Source organism: Nansenia antarctica, assembly GCF_963989245.1.
Source record: "Nansenia antarctica genome assembly, chromosome: 1".
Lineage (NCBI taxonomy): Eukaryota > Metazoa > Chordata > Actinopteri > Argentiniformes > Microstomatidae > Nansenia > Nansenia antarctica.
In genome coordinates, this window is record NC_137674.1 from 4267910 (window position 1) to 4290927 (window position 23018).

The 23018-nt window shown below is 42.1% G+C and overlaps 1 protein-coding gene across 1 annotated transcript in view; it reads right to left on the reverse strand.

The window, feature by feature from the left end:
- The window catches only part of LOC308175038 (heparan-alpha-glucosaminide N-acetyltransferase), a gene marked incomplete at both ends in the record, with an annotated part of 32784 nt that extends 17174 nt beyond the window's left edge, over nucleotides 1-15610 (reverse strand). Inside the window, 8 exons of the mRNA XM_080550157.1 lie at nucleotides 2875-2951; nucleotides 6108-6174; nucleotides 6505-6574; nucleotides 12296-12414; nucleotides 14363-14484; nucleotides 14603-14620; nucleotides 15075-15169; nucleotides 15529-15610. Of these exons, the coding sequence (XP_080406283.1) occupies nucleotides 2875-2951; nucleotides 6108-6174; nucleotides 6505-6574; nucleotides 12296-12414; nucleotides 14363-14484; nucleotides 14603-14620; nucleotides 15075-15169; nucleotides 15529-15610 (650 nt within the window). The remainder of the gene's footprint in view (nucleotides 1-2874; nucleotides 2952-6107; nucleotides 6175-6504; nucleotides 6575-12295; nucleotides 12415-14362; nucleotides 14485-14602; nucleotides 14621-15074; nucleotides 15170-15528) is intronic.
- Between the last annotated feature and the right edge of the window lie 7408 nt (nucleotides 15611-23018).

Sequence of the window (23018 nt, forward strand, 5' to 3'; positions counted from 1 at the left end):
TCTCCGGAGGAGAGGTGTTTGAACACTCTCGGCCCAGTGCGTGCACTACACATTTACGAAGACAGATCAGAGGCGTATGGGGTATGATAGGAGTATGATCAAGTTGAGAGCTTGCAGCCAACCTTTAGGAGTCTGGATCATTCCCCTAGAGGAATTGCTACATCTTGGCCTTTGTTTAAGGACACCTCTTCTGCATCGTATTTGATTGAAACATACAGTCCGTGGCGATGGAACTGAGTAGGGTGAACCGGGTATATTTATCACCCCGGTCCTGTGGAGCCTCTGGACCAACCTGCGTGACTCTGAACGTCTCCCCTATGAAGGCGTAGAGCAGCAGGTTCACAATTTCCATGAACTCCCTCAGGTTTTCATCTCACCAGATTGCCCTTCTTATACAGGCTCGTGAAGAGGTGCAGTAGCCTTTATAGGCTGTTCTGTGGCGGGTCAGCCGTGCAAAGCGCCCCCGGCCTGTTCCAAGCGTGATTGAATAGGGTTTCAGGGAATGGGGTACACGGTGGTACGTATCCCATATTCTCCCTCATCTCCTTCAGAGTAGCGGGGTTACATACTAGGCCTATTACCCAAAGTTTGGAGCACTTCACTGTATTTCCAATTAGGCTTTTAGTTCAATACGCCACCTCTTCACAAGCAAATTGATGCCTCCACTCGCTAACTATTAGATTACTTACATTATCGCTTGCCACATCAAGGACATGGAAACCCAATCTAGTCATAACTAATGTCTAGTACTTGAGAGGAAATTTCAGGGTGCTTATCAGTGGCCAAACATCAATGCACTTAGACTGGAGAATAGACTGTCCTCACAATAAATATCAACCTAGTCAATTATATAAACAACATTGGCACACAGAACTATCACAACTATCATTCACGTTTTTAAAAATATGTACAGGGCTGTAATAACCACGCCTACTCAATCCCTTGGTGCCATTTGCAACTGACAATCCCTTGTTTTGCTGTAATTGCCGTTGTGTCTCTTGTACACTATGACTGATAAGTTAATATGTGATTTCAATCTGGCTGCAGGCTTTTAGCACGGCACCTAAATTAAAACCCAGAGTCTACCGTTCTCTGTATATCATGTCAGTGGAGTGGAGTCTGAGGAATGGACTGAAAAGCCTTTCAGCAGAGAAGAAATCGCTTGAGCTTCAGAAAAGTACCAGCAGCTATCATGGCAGATGACTGATGCGTCTGTCCTCAGTAGAAAGTTACTTATTGGGGTATGGATCATAACTCACCCGGTTGAGCTGCAGGCAACAAGCACTGAGTCACAATTTGATTAAGTAGTCTATGTTGCAAGGTAAGCCTATACGTCTTCAAATTGATACAGGGCCCAATATGAGAACATCAATATGGTTCAAGTGTAGTATACACTCTTATAACCCAAGCCGTACACATTCTATTAAATGGAGAAAAAAAAGTGATATATACTAACTCAGGAAATTCAATTGAACTTCAGAAATCTATATTCTATGGTATGCACTGACACTTTTCCAGCACACTCAGCTTTGACTCCTGCTAGAGGACACTTTATTGGTCAACTAAACAACATCCACTGGTACTGACACACACCTCCTGCCCACTGTCGATATGGCACCTGTTATGGTTATGCTGAGGAGCCATGGAGATACAAATAGTGAAAATAACCAACAACAATCACTGTAATTTTTGCTTATAATATCTCATGAGTTAGTTGTTTAGCTATCGTTGTTAGTTGTTTAGCTATCGTTGTAACAAATAGTTGCATCCTGAGTTTTGAAGGATATCTGGCATTTGTTGTCATTGAAACATCATTTGCTTCCAGTAGATGTTACTGTCCATTCGATCCCATGTCATAGCCATGTTTACCATTGACGCAAAGTTGCAAAATGATGCACTGCTTTATATTACTCTGATATTTTCTAGTAAACAAATATATCTATATAAATAAATATATATATTTATTATCTGCCCGCAAAATCTTTGCTATAAAAAATACAATATCTTCACACAATCTGTTTTTAATGAAAATGGCTGAATGTATCGTTATGATATTTGGTCTGTATAGTCTGTCAGAAAACGAAGACATATTCAGTAACGGCTGTGAAATGATGATAGGCAGAATGGCCTTTTCAATACAAAGTGCAAGCAATTTACATGGCAGTGTGTCTCAATAATGCAATGAAGTTTGATGTATCATGTTGGATGACAAAATCCTAAAAAGAACCACATTCCTAAAACTGTCACTATATCTACTGTACTTATGGCACTCTCTATCCTAACATTGACAGTCATTTATTATTAATTATTTAAAATTTCCATGAGATCTGTCATCATTCTACTGAGCTTTATTGAGTAGGATACGAGACAGACAGAAAACAGACAGGCAAGTTCAGTTTCAAAAACTTTTTCTGCTGCTGAAATTCTGTGTTTTTCTATTTCTGCCCTAGATCTATGGATGATTGAATGTGTGCTGATATGTTGATGGTATTATTACATCAATTATTTGGCGAGGGGGAGGTCAAACCCACACCAGCTTCCTGTTTCCCGAGAGGCGTGCTTTGTGTCTGCCCTGCGGCAACAATTAGGGCGAGCAGGGATCCCAGATTAAATCACATCACTCCTGTCCAACAGAAATACATTGTTCTAAACCATGGATACAAGAGATATTAGAAATCATGCCCAAAGCTACTGCTTGAAAACAAAGGCTCACGTGACCATATGACCAGACAATAACCCCTATAATCATTCATTAGACAATAGATAATGTGGCCTGTTCGTCTTCAGCATGCCTATGATTAGCTAGAAATGAATTATCATGTAAACAAAGCCACAAGGCAATAGAGAGATAAACAGTATTGCTCATGTACATACCCTCTGAAAGTGTCCAATGAGCGCAGACGTTTTGGTTTGTCAGTGTTAGCCTCTGCTCCACCATTCGGTGTTTCATCCTGAAAAAAAAGCATTCTAGATCATAAACTTGAAACAGGAAATCTGGGATTTCATCTGAGGATGAGGCTAGAAAAATGTAACCACTGTCAAATTCAAATCAAAAACAGAGCTATGGATGCAAGGACTGGCCATGCACAAGATCAAAATGATAGTTTTAACCATGTTTTGTAGTTTATACAGTATTTGTTCACAATAACATTGCTTACAATCTGATAAAACTAAGATTCCTAGTAAATAAAAGTTTGTATTTTACCAAATGAAATAAAACCCTTGTTTAATCCCAAGATGCATCAGGGGAATACACAACAAGGGTCGTCCTCATGCTAATCTCATCTAGGCACGACTACTGCAACTCACATTATGCTGGACTTCCTGATAAGACCATCTACCGCCTGCAGCTAGTCCAAAATGCCGCTGCCAGGCACCAAAATGAGGGACCACATCTCCCCTGTCCTCATCTCCCTTCACTGGCTCCCAGTGAAGAAGAGAGTGAAGTTCAAAATCTGCACCTTTGTTTTTAAAGCTCTCAACAGTCTCGCCCCACCATACATCAAGGACCTCCTGGACCAGTCTACCTCCTCAAGGCCCAGACCCAGGCTCAGGTCCGACGCCCAACTCAGCCTGAGGGTCCCACGTACCAACCTCAAGAGGAAGGGTGACCGTGCCTTTGCGGTGATAGCACCGACCCTGTGGAACGCGCTCCCTTCTGCCATCAAGTTTGCCCCCACTCTGGACTCCTTTAGAGCCAAGTTAAAAACCCACCTCTTCCTAAATGACATTCCCTAAATCTACTCCCTATTTGTTGTGAATTGTATGCCTGAGATTTACGTTTAAGTCGTCTGTGTCTGATTGCTTTCTGTGTTCCTTGTCTTTGTCTTTATCTGTTCCTTTACCCGGGCTGCGCCCCGGGCTGATGTAAAAGTTGGATGGGGGGCGCATTATAAATAAAATTAACATAACATAACATAACAACAATATTTGCATCTCTCCTAATGTACTCCCATGAAAACACCACCCTGCCCCATGTGTTAAGGCCCTCGAAGGAAAGTGCAACCTGTAACTACAATGTAGTAAACTGAACACAGTGTCTTTGTCACAGTGTGAAGTTAGATGCCTTTGTCCACTAGTGTGGCTGTCCTCCTGTAACTCACGGGAGAGTGTTCCACAGAGCCAGAGAGAGAAAACATGTGCAACAGCACATCATAATTGAAACTAGGCTTATGGATTTTCAATACAGTTCACACACAGTTTCTAATGCAATCTATCAAATCAATGGAATAAAACAACATATATTTGGGGTTCTAATGGGGTGAGACAATTGAACTAAGATCATGAGGCAATTATAAGTAACATTCTTCAAGACTCAATGTCTATATTAATTATAGAGTAGAGAGAGAGAGAAAAAAAGAAAGAACTACTGTAATAACTAATAGATAATGCAGACTAACAGTACGTTGCACTTACTTTCCCCTTTAAACCTGTGGTATATTTTCTTTGAAAACAGAAATAATAATGGAAAGAAATTGTATGAACTTACAGTATACAGTGTGCACACTTGTTGCAACGTATTAATTACATACATTATTCTGTTATAGTTATTGACATATTGCCTAATTCAAAGGGTTGACAAATTATTTGATTTGGTTTGGTGACCATAACCATATTCACATTGAGCTTTATCGATCATAGTGTCTACAGTATGTTACTATCTCTTTATGAAACCTCATAAACAAAATATACATTTTCAGCAACCGGAATTCTACATGTGTCTGATTCACACATTTCAGTATACAACTCTCGACATTCTTCTCTCTACCTATGATGAATGAATGAATGAATTAATTAATTAATGGTTTAATGACCACACGACCAAGGTCGATGGAATTTGTTGTTGGTACAGATGGAAAAGCTCAATAGAGCAGTGTCATCAAACATACACACATTACACATGACTATCACAATGGACAAAGGTACACACATACACCACATAAGACACAATCATAGTCAATATTTACAACTTATAAAGTGCAGTACATCTGGCAGGGTTAGTGCAGTGAGTCAGGTGTTGAGAGTCCTTATAGCACAGGGGGAAAAAACAGTTTTTTGATGAGTGGTGTCCTCTCTACCTTCCTGTCCTTTGAAGACTGGGTATGTATTCCTCTGGCCTGTTGCCCTCCCAGTTAGATTACCGTGGCATGTTGGTCTCCACACTGCAGTTTGAAGGGCCAGAGCAGGAAGATACTAGCACTAATTCCCTATGATGGATCTCACTGCCATCGCAAGGGCATATGGGAGATGGGAGGCCTCATCTTTGAGAAGATGAGAGGAGCTATTCATACTCACCAAAAATACACAGCCGCCCACGTCATAAACCAAGACATGAGGATAGATACAATGCTGGATCTATCACTCTACTGACTCGGCTAATATTGTTATCAATCATTCTATTAGCGTCTCGTAAGTGGCGTGATGACTGGGGATTTCAAGTAATCTCAAATGTAATTTCGTTGAACTCTGCAGTGATTAGAGTTCTATGCATTTGGTAGGAATTAGAAGTTGCGTTTTGAGTCCGAGGGGAGGATGAATCCTTTTACAACAAACACGTTCTTAGCAACAAGAAATAATACATTAAATATCTCCCATGAATACAGTCAAACACTGGTTTGATTTAAATGGTTGTATATTCTCATAATAATCAGGACCATGGCCGCAAGGACAAACAGACTGAAGAACAGCTTCTACCACAGGGCCGTCCAGGCCCTGAACACAGCAAAGACCTAAGTTCTGGGCCCTGGACAGTCTGGACGGATTGTATGGCAGCTGCTGGCCTGAAAAAATCAGGTGTAGTGCTGAGGCACAAACATGTACATTTCAAGCCTGCAAACTGTGACACTTTAAACAAATGTGAAATAATACTATTGTGCAATATGACAACCCTAGTCGTCTATCTGTACAGTATAGTACAGTGGATAGTGTACATAGCCTTTATTTATGTAAACCAGCTCCTTCCCTTCTTGTGATTTTTTAAAAAGTGTTTTTTCCCCCTTTCCTAACACCAGGGGAGCCACCCCTCCTAAATGTCGTTGTTTGGTACCTGTACTGTAGCAATGACAATAAAGTCCATTCATTCATTCATTCATAAACAGCATACTTACATGGTACTCTGGGTATCGTGGACTTTTGCAGCAAATGAGCTTCATCAGCTTTGTTGTACATTTCCTCCTGTCATGGAACACAAGGATCATGTCTGACTATGACTGTCTGGGCATATCTGTTGTGCTTTATAATGAAAACATTAAAGACTGAATATGGATCTACTTGTCAGTTTTACTGTGGAACACACATGACATTCTATGGGAAGCGCTTCAGCCAGAATCTCAGGATGTTCAGTTTTAAGGAATTTGGCTTAATCTGTCTAGTAGGAAACCTCCCACTAGAGACTGGTGTTGTTGTCAGTGACTATGACGCTTCACAGAAAGATCTTGAGATGAGAGAATATCCATATATACTGTATTTGTTTAAATGTCTGCAAGTAACTAATGCCTTACGTACCTGTACAGGTAGGGTGCAACTGCAGAGAGGAGAGCCAGCAGGGCCAGTACAAAGGCTGCCACCACAAGAGCTGTACAACACAATCAGAGGCAATGGAAGTTGACAATGGAATAATATTGTGACGATCCAAAGAGCATCTTCTTAGGACACACCTTAGCCCAGTCTAGATGTAAATGTCAGGAGCCTTATTCTGCACCTCGTTACCAAAAAAGGGATCTAATAATAATAATAATAATGTTTTTATTAATTAATTAATTTAAATTTTGCCATTTAGCAGACGCTTTTATCCAAAGCGACTTACAATTACGAATTACAGGGACATTCCCCCTGGAGTAACTGAGGGCTAAGTGCCTTACTCAAGGGCACACTAGTAGTGGTGTGGTTTCAGGCGGGATTTGAACTCACAACCTTCCGATCACAAGTCCAACTCACTATCCACTAGACCACCACTACCCACTACTACTATTTTATTTGTAATGCACTTTACATATCTGATATATCTCTATATCGCTTTACAAATCTCAAAGTGCTACAGATTAAAAACAAGAAAGGCTTTTAAAAAGGCTAATAAAAGGCTCTATTAAAAAGACGAGGGTTTTGAGAGGTTTTAAGACCTCGTTTAAAAGCATCCACAGACTGTGGTGCCCTGGCTTAGGTGGTCAGGGAGAGCATTCCACAGCCTGGGAGCAGCCGAGCAGAATGCCCGATCTCCCATTGTGCAGAGCTTGGTCCTCCTGACCAGTGAGCTGACTACCACCAGAGCTGACTAATACCATCACACACATTTCCTTTCCATCATCTGTCTCCAGGCTCCCCTGTGACTCTCTCTCTCACCTAACCAGTGTCCCAGGGGACCCCTCAAGTGACAAACAAACATTACTATGAAACTCTAGACTAGACCAATCCATCACAGAGCGATCAATGTAGGTAATCTACAATCCCAATTCCCTTTTCTACCCCTATGGCTCGTTTTCGAGTGTCACTCGATTCGAAGGCAAGGCCTTCGAATACGTCACAAGCCCTACCCCTTGAAATCTAAGCCCTTTGAATTGGGACAGCCCTTTACGGCGCCTACGTCATCAACAGTGGTTTAGACGCGGTACGGGTGACGCGTTGTGTTGCCGGCGAATTCTCACATCTCCTGTGACCGGAGGAGATAGCAAAGATGGCGGCCGTTAGCATCAAACACTATGATAACATCCTCTGTAGTATCTAGTCTATTTCAGTCACAGACATGTTCAACAACAACACGTTTTACAACAAGGAAGGGATACAACTAATAAACATGTTAACTCACTATTCACCTTGTTATACAACAACTACTACTACAAGTGTCTATGACTACTGTTAATGTTAAATCCGTGTGGAGCTAATGCTATCGCGTCTCCACAGGCTAAAGTACAACACTGATATCCTTAACTTATGTCCTAAACACACTACTGTCATACAAGTCGTACCTTCTCCTTGACATGGACATAAACACCTGCTACCTTCTTTGAAAGAAATCGCGATTTATTCAGTGAAAACTAGTACATGATAGCACAACATAGCATAGCATTCGCGGACACTATGCTAACAACACTATGATAACATCCTCCGTAGTATCTAGGATAAACGGGTTATTTTGATAAACTGGACACATTTTGTGAATATATATGGTTACTTTCTCGCCTGAAAACATATAACAACTTCATAAAATAACATATTAACACTTGTAGAGCCAAATTACAGATTGTAGCCAATGGCGGCCAAAATTGAGGATTTTATATTTGTAGATGATTCGCAATGCATCCTGGTATCAAGGGGTAGCGTACCTCTAGCCCTTCGAAGCTAGTCTGGTCCTGAAATCCCTCGAAACGAAGTAATAGTTAGCCCTCCCCCTTACCCCTAGCCCTCGATGAAATATGAATTGAGACAGCCCTCGCCCTAAACGTGAACGCGCAAATCGAGCCATAGGGGTGAAAACGAAGGGCTAGGGGTGAATTGGGATTGGGCCTAAGTCTTAAGGTATCCAAAAGTCGCTCTGGGATTCTATTTGGCTATTGTGTAACAAGACCAACAGAAAAACGAATATTGAACGAATCAGGTAGGTTGCCAGAAGGGATCAGTGATACAATAATGCTGCAGGGTATTAGGTCTTGTTAAACTGTAATTATTTGTCAATGGGATACGTAACCCTGCGTACCCTACTCGCTGAAACGTTAGTCAATCACACCTGGAACTGGCCCCTCCCTAGCCCGGCCTATAAAGGCTACTGCAATGCACTGCCATTTCATTCTCTGAACCACCTCTTCATGAGCCTGTAAAAGAGGGGCAATCTGGTTAAATGTCTCCCTCATCTCCTCCAGAGAACCAGGGTTTACACACCGTAACCTATTCAACTATCACTCCCTATCTTCTGCTGATGACTGAAGACCCATCTCTTCAACAGCTACACCTTAACTGTCCCTCCTAAGACATGTACTTCCCCTCTACCCCCCCTGTACAGTTTCTCTCTTTTGGCTAAATGTCAAAAATGTCAAATGTAAATGTGTTAGTTGGTCATGTGACCACTTGTGTGTCCATAACCGTCTGAAGTTGTAGACCTACTGTGGAATACATTACTTTGTTCTTTCTTTTCTCTATCCACTCAGTGTCTTTACCAATTCTACACTAGCAAAGTGGGAAGCAGGCTAACGATTGTATACCGTCGGCTGGTCAAATTGCGAAATAAAATTGCAACCACGTGTTCACTCATGTGGAAAGACTCTTTCTTTCACTTGTGTATTAAAAGAGTGCCTTGACGGTCATATACTATGGCCTCGTTCGTAAATTCGCCGGAGCGCACACTGGGTTCAACGTCATAAAGGGACCAAGTAATTTGATTGGACAAGTCGAGGCAGTCACTTGGACACTCCGGCGCTCTCAGAGCTAATTTACGAACGCGCCCTATGAGAGCTCACCCACCACCAGCCAGCAACAAAACTTGGCATGGCACCTGAGGGGCCTGAGAGACAGTAGCTAGGCAATCTGTTGTTGGCGAACCAAACTAAAGAGAACGGCTTGTGGTGAGAGTGAAGCCTGAATCAGCAGGATCCCTCATGCCCCGGGGGAAAGCTGTGAACTTTCCAGTGGAACAGTTAAGCTAGCTAGCTAGGTTCTATCGGAAAACACTGCAGACTGGCTTGCGAATAAACGAATAAAGAGTGTAAAGAATGAAATGGCAGTGCATTGCATGTGCTTATATAGGCTGGGCAGTGGCAGCCATGCAAGGCACTATTCCAGGTGTGATTGAATCGAGTTCCATAAAATAGGGTATGCAGGCGCAAATATCATAGTGAGATGATAGATAACAATAATTAATTATAATGATAATGAGATGCAAATTAATAATAATGAGATGATCATTAATAATAATGTCAGAAAGATAATTGTGAAATCGTTTAATCAAGATATTTTGGTATCATTATGCTATTTAAGGTCTCAAGTTGAGATCAAAATCTCCCTAATTACTGTATAATTATTACACTCCAACACTATTTATTGTCTCCTTTAAAAAAAAAAAAGAAACATGGTTAATCGTTTCCATGAACACAATGTAACATTCTAGATTAGAAGATAAATGGCATATAAGTGTGGGATATAAACTACAAGACACGCACTGAATACGTATCATTGACCTATAGAATACAGAACAAAGAGCAGCGTAATTGCAGGCCTTAAAGCAGAGACGAGGTGCTCCCTGTTTGTCTTTGTGTGGAAAAACAAACAATAGGAGGCCATTTTAACTACGGCTGAGTACGCACATCCACTCTGAAAAAGGCCAGAATCACTTGTGAAAAAGTCCAACCCTCTCCAGTGTCCACTCATAAAAAACCCATATAACTCTCACACCAGGGAGAGGAGGGTACTGTAGATGGAAGTCATGTATCGGGCCCGCGTTCTGTCTGTTCACATTCTGTGTCAGATGTATATCCTGCTCACACACACACACACACACACAGACACACACACACACACACACACACACACACACACACACACACACACACACACACTAGACACACTAGACACATAGACCCACATTCTGTGTCAGATGTATATCCTGCTCCCTGTGCCTTTAGCCAGTGCTGATGACCAGACCATTACTAAAGCAGCGTGATCCCTACGGGGGCCTGGGTATAATTACCATACAGTCAAGCTAATGGATGCTCATCACACAAAGGGGGGGTGCAGTCACATTGGCCATATACAGTACGTATCTGCGATATAATGGCTACTTGGCCTAAAAGTCTGATCTACAACATAATCTGCAATATTGTTAAGGAGAGTGTACATTATGGGGAGAGACGCTTTCAAAATCCCATTACGCCTTAATCCTTCCACACTCCCTAATGTATTACCCACAATCCCCTCTGCTCGGGGTGGCCTCCAAAACAAACAGAAAAGCGTTTCTTTTATCCGTTTTTCAAGAAAGGCTGTCTTATCTAATCGATACACATCTTGTCCCATGAGAGGAGAGATAATTACTTCTCAATACAAGACTAGTGTACAACACAGCTGGTGTTTCCTCTTTGCTGACACAACAACGAACGGTGAGGATCAAAGTCTTAGACTCAGGATTATTGAGGATTCAGAGATACATTAGTCCTGTTTTACTTTCACAGTCACTTGCATTTGCTAAATCAAACAGATATTCACTGTGTAAACTTTTTTGTGTGCAATTGTAAAGCACCTACAGGCCAGAATCCCTATCCGTTTGTATTGAGGAGGAAAGTGGTTTCTCATAGAAGTCAATGTAATGCAATTTTTTTCATGGCAATATGTGATTGGCCAAATCACTGAAAATGGGTGGGCACAGGAGGCCTGGCCTCACCATGCATTGAGTCCAGGGCCGAAAGATTGACATTTTGTTCGTCCAATCACATGAAGCCATTTTGAGAATTCGCCAGTCACTTCAGTCAAAGAAACACTCGCCATAGTGGCTACGAGTGTCCTATCAACTTGTCCTTTGCAGGACACGTCTAGAACACCCATGGCTATTATCCCTGAAAAATAATAGCAAATTTGGCCAAATGCTTTTGCTTAAAATGACCTCGGAAGTCGGCGAGATTCTGGCGCGATTTATACATCGAATAGGTAGACAACATTTAGGATGCAGTTTTATTTTTAATGTAGTCGATTTCGTTTTTCCAAAAATTGGCCTCCTCAATTCTGGAAGTCACCAGCCTCCACTGATTTGTATAAATAGAAAATAGAAAAACCTCATAATTGTCCCTCATCATGAAATCGGGGAGAGGACTAAGGATCGGTCTCTGTCCGTTCGTATGTCACACACTTTATTGTTGACACCACTGGAACCATTTTGATGAAACTTGGGTGAATGACACCATTTGCTATACAGATGTGGAATTTACAAAATGACACTGATTTACCCAATTTTTACGAAAATGATGGGTTTTGCCATAGAGATTGTTAGGAGTTTTGATGTAAGAGGAGAGGAGACTGGACCTTTTGGCAAATTGACTGTTGTTTTCAAATAATACTGTCAAATCCTTGGAAATGAATGAAATATGAAAGCTCTGGTTACATTTCAGCCTACCTCAAATGTGTGGACTGCAAATAAACGCAAAGCTGTAAGAAGCAGGACTGATAATAAATCAAATGAGCACTGCACGCTTTCCCGTGAAGACAACTAATTGGTCATTTCAATTACATGAATGAATTAATTAAATGCATGTCCAGATGTTTTCACCTCAGAATGACACAACCTTCTTTATGATAAACAAATAAAACAGTTGTCTCTACTCACGCAGGTAGGCGTTACTGGGCCTGATGTCAACAGTATGGTAGCATGTGGCATTGTTGGGAGGTTCTGACTGGCGGACCCATACAGAGTAATGCCCAGCTTCTTCATAGGTTTGCCTCCACCTGCATCAACAAAAATGCATTCAACAGGGGGAAACAACACATATTCACATAACATTATTTAATTGAACCTTTTGAGTAATCATCTAAAAAGCTTGCATTTGATTGTATTCTTCTGTACAAATATACACTCAACGAACACTTTATTAGGAACACTTGTACACCTTCTCATTCATGCAATTATCCTAATGGTGTGGTGGGGAATGTTTTCTTGGCACACTTTGGGGCCGTTAATACCAATCAACGCTTGGATGCCACAGCCTATTTGAGTATTGTTCTTGACTATGTGCATCCCTTCATGGCCACAATGTACCCATCTTCTAATGGCTACTTCCAGCATGATAATGATGCACCATGTCACAAAGCAACAGTCGTCTCATACAGATCTGAACCAGGTCTGAATCCAATAGAACACCTTTGGGATGTGGTAGAACAGGAGATTCACAGCTAGAAGGTGCACCTGAAAAATCTGCAGGAAGTGTGTGATGCAATCATGTCATCCTGGACCAGAATCTCAAAGCAGTGTTTCCAACATCTTGTGGAATCAATGCCCTGAAGAATTGAGGTTGTTTTGAGAGCAAAGGGAGGCCCTACCCAGTATCAGTATAGTGTTCCTAATAAAGTGTTCAGTGAGTGAGTGTACATTGAGCATTAAATGAGTATGGTTTTCCTCTTGACATTTGAGACACGTGGTCCACTCCACATCATATCCCCTTGAAAACGTACTCACAGGAACCTGTAAAGCTCATGGGGGACACCTAGTGGCTGCAAACCAGAAGTGCAGCCCTCAGCTATATCCGAACCATCTCTAGTTTCATCCCCCCCCAAAATGTGCATTACCAGCCTTTATTGATTGACATACTGGCTATCACTTGGAGTGTTTTTTTTTTTTTAAGGGGGGAAGGAAATCGATAGTGGCTCAGTCTGGTTAGGGACCTCAACATTGATCTGTAAGCCCAAGACTAGACCTCCGCTGAGGAGGACAAAACCAACTGCCTGCCTTGTCGTGTGAAAGCAGATCCCTCTGAGCACGTTTAAGCTTGACCCTCAAATGGAATCTTCTGCCCCCGACATCTTCTAAGCTCTGATTGTTTATAAATATACCCACTTCCTCCTCTTGTTGTAGTACAACCCCTGAGTTTATCACGAGACGAGTAGACATGAAACCTTAATTAGTCTTCTCATCATTATTGGAGTGTCAGCTCCTATTAACCCCAAAATGGCCCTCTGATCAATACCCAGCTAGGTCTTTTCAGAGGTAGCATCACTCAGGACCAGAAGGCAGGTCAGGATTACACTCCCAACATAGTAAATAATCGGAAGGATCGCTGATGTAATCATTGGATGCCAATGCAGTAGATTCTGCTCTGTGTCAAGGCTGTCAAAACGTTAAAGACTCTCAACCAATTGACAATGGAAGAGTATCTCCAATAACCAAAACCAAGTAGGATTTGAACAAGAGAAGCACATTAGTTAGAAATCAAATGAACATGAATGTTAGTCCATCATAGTTATAGATGGCTGTATGTATGTATGTATGTATGTATGTACAGTATGTATTTATGTATGTATGTATGTATGTCTGTATGTATGTCTGTCTGTCTGTATGTATGTATGTCTGTATGTCTGTATGTCTGTATGTATGTATGTATGTATGTATGTATGTATGTATGTATGTATGTATGTCTGTCTGTCTGTCTGTCTGTCTGTCTGTCTGTCTGTCTGTCTGTCTGTCTGTATGTATGTATGTATGTATGTATGTATGTATGTATGTATGTATGTATGTATGTATGTATGTATGTATGTATGTATGTATGTATGTATGTCTGTCTGTCTGTCTGTATGTATGTATGTATGTATGTATGCATGTATGTATGTATGTATGTAGGGTTTATGTATTGTAGATGCTATCTTTAAATGAAAGACATTCAATATCCATGAATGCAATTACCTGCAGATAATTGTGTTTCTGGCTGGTGATTCTACCTGCAGTGTCAGAGCAAAGTTGGTGCTCACAACGACAGACACATTGTGGTAGCCATCGTTAACACTGACCAGGGGCTGGGGCACACACTGGGAGACACAACGACAGACACATTGTGGTAGCCATCGTTAACACTGACCAGGGGCTGGGGCACACACTGGGAGACACAACGACAGACACATTGTGGTAGCCATCGTTAACACTGACCAGGGGCTGGGGCACACACTGGGAGACACAACGACAGACACATTGTGGTAGCCATCGTTAACACTGACCAGGGGCTGGGGCACACACTGGGAGAGACAAACAATTAACAAAATAAGCGACATTTTGAACAGGTCAAAGGTCTGTGGTGTTTGGGCATAAGGACACAATGGCAAGTGTATTTGTTACAGACAAGCACAGCCACCATGACTAGTATAGAACTAGTATAGAACTAGACTTATGTCATTATAGACTATTATCAATTTCACATAATGGTGCAAACATGATACAGTTACGCTATGATTGTTATACTCATGTATAATTGCTATACTCATACCCTGAACTTAAAAACAACTTAACGTAACACAAAATAATTCACACCTTAACATATTGAGAACACACACACACACACACACACACACACACACACACACACACACACACACACACACACCCTCAGATGGATGTTCAGTACCTTGTAGCAGTAATCAGAGGTGTACAGAACATCCACTGTGTCTGGTAGAAGGTTATGAACTGTAAGCAATGCCTGATCCATTTTTAGAACATGCCCTGAATGAATAATTAAGAGTAAGAGTAACATGTACACATGTAACCTTACTTTTGTCATCAGAAAGCCATTCTTTTTTTTTCCAAATCTATTGTTGTAAAAGTTGACAAAAGTGGCAAAGTACATAAAAGATACAATATGAAACAAAGGAAAACACATTACATTACACATTAAGAAACGACACATTCTTACATTAGCATTATGACGCCATAGCCAGAGTATCTATTGATTGTTTAGGGCTGGGATTCAGCATATACAGTATACTGGATTTGTCTTCATTGCAAACAATTGCATCTACTCTTTGAACTTTCTCCCCGCCCCCAAAAAACCTGTCCGATAAAATCGATAATGAGGTACTCACCTAAAAATGAGTGTCCTGCATTCAGTCCCGTTGTAAAAAGGAGCAAGATCAGGATCTCTGTGAGGATTCTATTGGACTCCATTTTCCTACAACAAAACAAGTCCACTGCTCCTCTTCTTTATGACACCAACCAATATTGGTGTCATATATATATATATATCAGTGTTCAAAGGGCAGCGTGCGTGCATGTGTATTGACAGCAGTTGCTGTCATTCCTTTCATTTAGCATGGAGTGCACATGCATCTTTGGGATCAAGAGTAAGGGGATAGAATGACACACAGCTATTGTGTCAGATTTAGTGTCACTAGTTATACAAACAGGGGTTAAATGTTTGTAGCATACGGTTTATCTACCATGGCTGAAACTCAGTGTTTTGTTGGCAGACAGTCAGACACCACAAGTATAGTTTCTCTATTCTAATTATACGTTCTTGCTGTATGCACTCAGCCAGAGAGAGGGAAAGAGATTCAAAGGGTGATGCCTTTGGGAAAAAGAGAGGATCTCGGACGAATCTTTATCGATACCCAGCAGGTCAAACATTCTGGCCACAATATTGCAACCTGCCACAACGAATCCACCACTCGACTCCATCACAACTGCCACACAATCCGGACAGACTGTTTGCATCAGCAAATCCTTTCCAGTGGAACTGAACCACTGAAGCACTATATCCTTCCTGATGCCAGTCGAGCTTGATCAGTTGCATCATCATCCTGACCTCTTCCCTCCCTTTCATTTCATTAACCAGTTCATTTCCCTGAGCACTCCTCGTAACAGCTGAGTTCACAAGGGTAACCTCACAGTACAGCAACTCATTAACCTCTGACATGCATCGGAGCAGGGCAGGGGATGTAGGTCACACAGACAAAATCTCTCTGAACACGGGTGTTTATTTAAATCTACAGCTACATCACAATAACAGTGACAATAACAGATTTTTTGTATCATCAACATCCTTCATAGTCTGGATAGGAACAGGCAGTGACGGTTGCAGTAAGCACTGATACCAAAGACATTAGATTAGATTAGATTAGATTAGATAGCACTGAGACAACGAAATGGACTTTGGCATCTAACCAGAGGCATGGTGCAAATAAGGTAGGTGCAATAAGGTATTATTGTGAGTATAAATTAATATAAAGTGAATATATATGAGATGAATATCAATATTAATGCACAGTAAAAAAAAAACTAAACAGTGATGGAACAATGATTACAATCATTATTAAGGCTTTTACAATTGGGGGATTTATTTTTTCTTTCAAGAGTTGCACAATCCATTAATCGACTAGGAGGGCAGTAGTCATCCAGAAGACCCCCCACTCTGGGGTGACTGTTTCAGTGCCTGACAGCAAATGGAACAGCTGAGAGCAGCCACTGACCCCAAGGAACCCTCAAGAGTCTTTTGGCATAAACACTCTCTAGTTTGTCCAAGCTATTCTCGAGGTCACTGGAGAGATGCATGGCTGTTGGAAACATGTTTTGATTCTTTTTGTTATTATTTTGTCAGTACATTTGTCCCAAAGACATTGTTCTTCTCATCATTACATACAGAACAGAGGTGGGGGTGGGAGAGGGGTGGGGGCTGGGAGAGGGGTTGGGGTGGGGGCTGGGAGAGGGGTGGGGGTGGGGGCTGGGAGAGGGGTTGGGGTGGGGGCTGGGAGAGGGGTGGGGGTGGGGGCTGGGAGAGTGGTTGGGGTGGGGGCTGGGAGAGGGGTTGGGGTGGGGGTGGGAGAGGGGTGGGGGTGGGGGCTGGGAGAGGGGTGGGGGTGGGGGCTGGGAGAGGGGTTGGGGTGGGGGTGGGAGAGGGGTGGGGGTGGGGGTGGGGGCTGGGAGAGGGCTGGGGGTGGGGGCTGGGAGAGGGGTTGGGGTGGGGGTGGGAGAGGGGTTGGGGTGGGGGTGGGGGCTGGGAGAGGGGTGGGGGTGGGGGCTGGGAGAGGGGTGGGGTTGGGGTGGGAGCTGGGAGAGGGGTTGGGGTGGGGGCTGGGAGAGGGGTTGGGGTGGGGGTGGGAGAGGGGTGGGGGTGGGGGCTGGGAGAGGGGTGGGGGTGGGGGCTGGGAGAGGGGTTGGGGTGGGGGTGGGAGAGGGGTTGGGGTGGGGGTGGGGGCTGGGAGAGGGGTGGGGGCTGGGAGAGGGGTGGGGGTGGGGGCTGGGAGAGGGGTTGGGGTGGGGGCTGGGAGAGGGGTGGGGGCTGGGAGAGGGGTGGGGGTGGGGGCTGGGAGAGGGGTGGGGGTGGGGGCTGGGAGAGGGGTGGGGGCTGGGAGAGGGGTGGGGGCTGGGAGAGGGGTTTTTCCATGACTTTCCTCCCCTGTTTGGTGATACACCTGATGATCCAGACATAAATATGGCCAATAACATTATCAAGGAATAGTGTCCAGCATTACAACTCTACTCTTCATAGAGAGTCTAATTCCATCCCCTGGTCATCATTAACTCCTTTAGATGTCATGGTGGCTAATACATTAATGGAGCACTTTGAGCTGCAACATTTGCAGGAAAAACATTATACAAATAAAAGTTATTATTATTATTATTATTATTAATAAAATAATCATCTGTTTGAAGCACCCTTCTCCAGCTTTCATCCTCTTGGTGTGAGGGACACTTGCTCATGAATTTAAAACACACACCCTAATAGCTACATTCAATGTGCAGGTTTTTTTTATTTTACAAACATCATTGGTAACAGACATACAGTTTAGGGGCAGGAGATGGGCACCTGCCTAATAGTAATCATCAGTTTTCTGACAATCTAGGTTTTGGGCTAGTGTTTGGTGGATTTAGCGGTTTTTAGACTGTGGTTACTAGGCTGGAAATTGTCAATCCCATCTGGTAACACTGACCTGAACATGTAATTTACCATGGTCGTACAGCAGGTGGCGGTATAACCATAGACGCGCAGCCTACATCAGAGTGGTCGCCAAGTAAACTAAAGGTAAAACATTTCTGTGGAAATTGTGAATTGTGTGCTTGCCCCGAAAAAAATGGGTGGGTATTTAAGCCAAGACGTATGAACGCTATCCCTTGATATTGAATGTGTAAGTTAAAAGCTTAACATTTTGAAGTGTCATCTATCTGTGTGTGTGTGCGTGTGTGTGTGTGTGTGTGTGTGTGTGTGTGTGTGTGTGTGTGTGTGTGTGTGTGTGTGTGTGTGTGTTGTGTGGGTTCCAAGTGAATCTGCGGCCCCCTGATAGCCAGTACATGTTATCCAGTGGAGGCTGGTGATAACAATTTTGGGTGGGGCACAGGTTATGGGGGCATGCTCCACGGGGAAGAATATCAACTTTAAAATCTGGATTTACAGTCGATTTTAGCATGAGAATATATATATAACTTGATTATTTTTATATATAACTTATTAAAGGGCAAACTGCAAACACAACAAAAAATATAATGCACAACAACTGACAAATCAACTGGAATAGTCTTTTTTTAGCAGAGTAGACCTAATGTTAACAGAATGGACTTATACCCTTTGTCTATCTGTGCAGCGGTAAGGTGAATAATTCTAGCAGTACTGTCCAGACAGTTGTCTTGTTTAACCATTCAACTAGGCATTATTTATTCAATGGAGAAAGACATGGAACACAATGCAATTGTGATAATAAATGTGTTCTTTGTTACTTCTTTAATTAAATTAAAGTCTACCTTTCTATTATCATACAATATTTCCTTGAACATGTAAACTCTATAATCATACAGTTGTCTTTCTATTAGTTGTCTCTCTGTCTCTCTGTTGCTCTCCTCTCCTGCTGTCTGTCCGAATATCGGTTGTTAAGTCGCGACGTGTTTCCGGGTCCAAAGTTGGCTGAGGCGCTGTCTTCGAAATGCCGCAATAATAATAATAATAAATTATATTTATATAGCGCTTTTCCGAGGCTCAAATACCCTGACAATATGGGGAAAACGGGAAAGTGCTGTGTCCCTTGTTGTAATGTCGCCACAAAAAATATGAAGTGTCTCATATATATATACAGTATATATATATATATATATATATATATATATATATATATATATATATATATATATCTATCTATCTATATATATATATATATGTATGAGTGGTACATATATCCGCGGTCTAACATAATGTGTTTGCTTTTATAATATAGACTACCTACTTCATACAATAAAATGCAAATTAATTATTTAAAAGTCATACAATGTGATTTTCTGGATTTTTGTTTTAGATTCCGTCTCTCACAGTTGAAGTGTACCTATGATAAAAATTACAGACCTCTACATTCTTTCTAAGTGGGAAAATCTGCAAAATCAGCAGTGTATCAAATACTTGTTCTCCCGTATATATATATATATATATATATATATATATATATATATATATATATATATATATATATATATATATATATATATATATATATATAACCCTCAAACCCTGACTAACCACTCATACATACATATTTGGGTCCTGGGGAAGCCCCGCCCTGAGGGTACACACACACACTCACACACACACACACACACACACACACACACTCACACACACACACACACACACACACACAGACACACACACATACTCACACACACACACACACACATACTCACACACACACACACTCACATACTCACACAGACACACATACTCACACACACACACACACACACACTCACACACACACACACACACACACACACACACACACACACACACACACATACTCACACACACACACACACACACACACACACACACACACACACACACAAGCATTGGGCTACTAATAGGTGTCAACGCCCCAAGAGTGGATAGTGTACATAGCCTTTATTTATGTAAACCAGCTCCTTCCCTTCTTGTGTTTTTTCAAAGATTTTTTTTTTTTTTAAAGTTTTTTTTCCTTTCCTAACACCAGGGGAGCCACCCCTCCTAAATTTCGTTGTTTGGTACCTGTACTATAGCAATGACAATAAAGACCATTCATTCATTCATTCATTCATTCAAGAGCTTTGGAACCATGGACGATCATTAACAGTGAAGGTAGTGGGCCTTATGCTGTTAAAACTATTCTCGGCTGGGTTATTAATGGCCCACTTGGCTCTGGGGAAAATGGAAAAGTCGTTGACTCTACAGTACAAATCAATAGAATATCTGTTGCCAATCTGGAAGACCTGTTAATAACACAGTACAACCAGGACTTTATGGAACAACATTATGGAGAAAAGAACGAGCTGTCACAGGTCAGCAGTTTTTGAAAATAGTGTCGGATTCAGCCGAACTTAAAGATGGTCATTACCACTTGAAACTGCCTTTTCGCAACCCCAATGTGATCATGCCCAGCAATAGGCAAATAGCCTATCAACGAGCTCAACACCTGTTGAAAAGGTTTGAAAAGAATCAAGTGTTCTCAAATGAATACAAAGACTTCATGAAAGTTGTAATGGAAAATGGATATGCTGAGGTTGTGCCTCAGAGTGAGCTGCACCATGAAACTGGCAGAGTGTGGAATGTGCCACATCATGGTGTCTACCACCCACGCAAAAAGAAATTACGTGTGGTGTTTGACTGCGCAGCTACATTTGGTGGAACTTCGTTGAACAAAGAACTGCTCCAAGGCCCGGATTTAACAAATACGCTTCTAGGCGTGTTGCTCCGTTTTCGCCAAGGCCCTGTTGCTTTCATCACCGACATAGAGGGGATGTTTCACCAGGTCCGAGTAGCCAAAGAAGACATCAACTTCTTGCGATTCCTCTGGTGGCCAAACGGAGACACGTCTAAAGAGCTAGTGGTCACCAACCCGTCGATCGCGATCGACTGGTAGATCTTTGAGACTTTCCCTGTAGATCAGGGGTGGCCAACCCACGGCGGCTCTTTGGCTGTCTGTGTGCGGCTCTTCAATCAATTCATTAAAAGTGTTGGTGTAGCGCTCTCTCTGACAGGCCGCGTTCGTAAATTCGCCGGAGCGCACACTGGGTTTAACGTCATAATGGAACCAAGTAATTTGATTGGACAAGAGACGTGGAGGCACCAACGTTCTCAGAGCGAATTTACGAAAGCGGCCTCTGTCTTGCTGCACGCTGCTGTAACCCGATACTTTTTTTTCAAGGATCATCTCGAGTCACTAACAGTGTTGCCAGATTGGATAGATTTTTCAGCCCAACCAGAGTCTAAAAACCCACCCAGAGTGATCATAAGTAGCTCGATTGGGCTGGAATCGGCCAAATCAGGCAACACTGTTCCCTAATTGTCCGTTCTGAGGAGAAGCTGTCACGTAACACGGCTTTTTGACAGTTCATTTATTGACAAATTACGGATAACAACAACAAAATAAAAATGTCAGGGAAGAAATGTACAGCTAAACGCATGTATGGAGATGAGCACAGGAAGTTTTTAGCCGAGTGGGAGAGTGAATATTTCTTTGTGGAGCGCAATGGAAAGCCATTCTGCCTGATATGCCAAACATTGATTGATTGATTGAAAACTTTATTAGAAGATTTGCAGAAGTAGGTACATGAAAGTACATATTACATACAAGGTCAACTAAAAGGATAAAAACCCAAGAAAGCCACTGGCTTATTTCAATTGGGGTCCTTGATTCTCAATTCATCGTTACATGTAAGACAGACAAAAAAAACTAGTACTATCTACAAGATAATACAGACAAATAACTATTACTATCTACAAGATAAAAATACATCCATCATGGGAAGAACAATACAACAAAACATCAGGTATGTACAGCGGGTAGGACAGGTGGGGACATACACCACAGGTGGGGGCGGGGGACAAAACACAAAGTATGTACAGTGGGTAGTTCGGGTCTTTTAATCTGATTTTTGATTTAGAGGGTCCAGTTACGGATTGCAGCCTCCTGTAAATGTTTTTTGAGAGTGGTTTTGAAGGTGGGCAGTGTTTTGCACTCCTTTAAGATTATAGGAAGGGCGTTCCACATTTTTACTGCATAGTTTGCAAACGAGTTTAACCCCTTGTTTGTGGTGCAACGCGGTTGAACGTGGTTCGTGGAGCTTCCTCTGGTGTTGTATGTGTGGACGTTGTTCACTTTTTGGAAGTATGTTGACATCGTTGGCACATTACAAAGCTTCCAATCTCCAGCGCCATTTCAGCACAACGCATGCTAACATTGACCAGGAGTTTCCAAAAGACACCGAACTTCGCAATGGTAAATTAAACAGCTTGAAAAGCCAGACACAAACACAGACCAAGTTGTTCCAAATATTGGTTAAGCAATCAGAGACAGTGACACTTGCGTCCTATCAAGTGGCCTGGAACATTGCACGTGCTAAAAAGCCATACAATGAAGGAGAGTTTATTAAGAAATGCATCACTGATGTGATGGAAATATTTTCTCCAAATGAAACACTGAAAAAGATGGCCTCAGACATTCAACTGTCACGCCACACCAAGGGACACCAAGGGACAGTGACTTTTGGGGACTTGTCAGCAGAGAGAAGTTTCCTCTTCTCACTGCATGTGCACTAAGAGTGAGTGCCTACTTTGGATCCA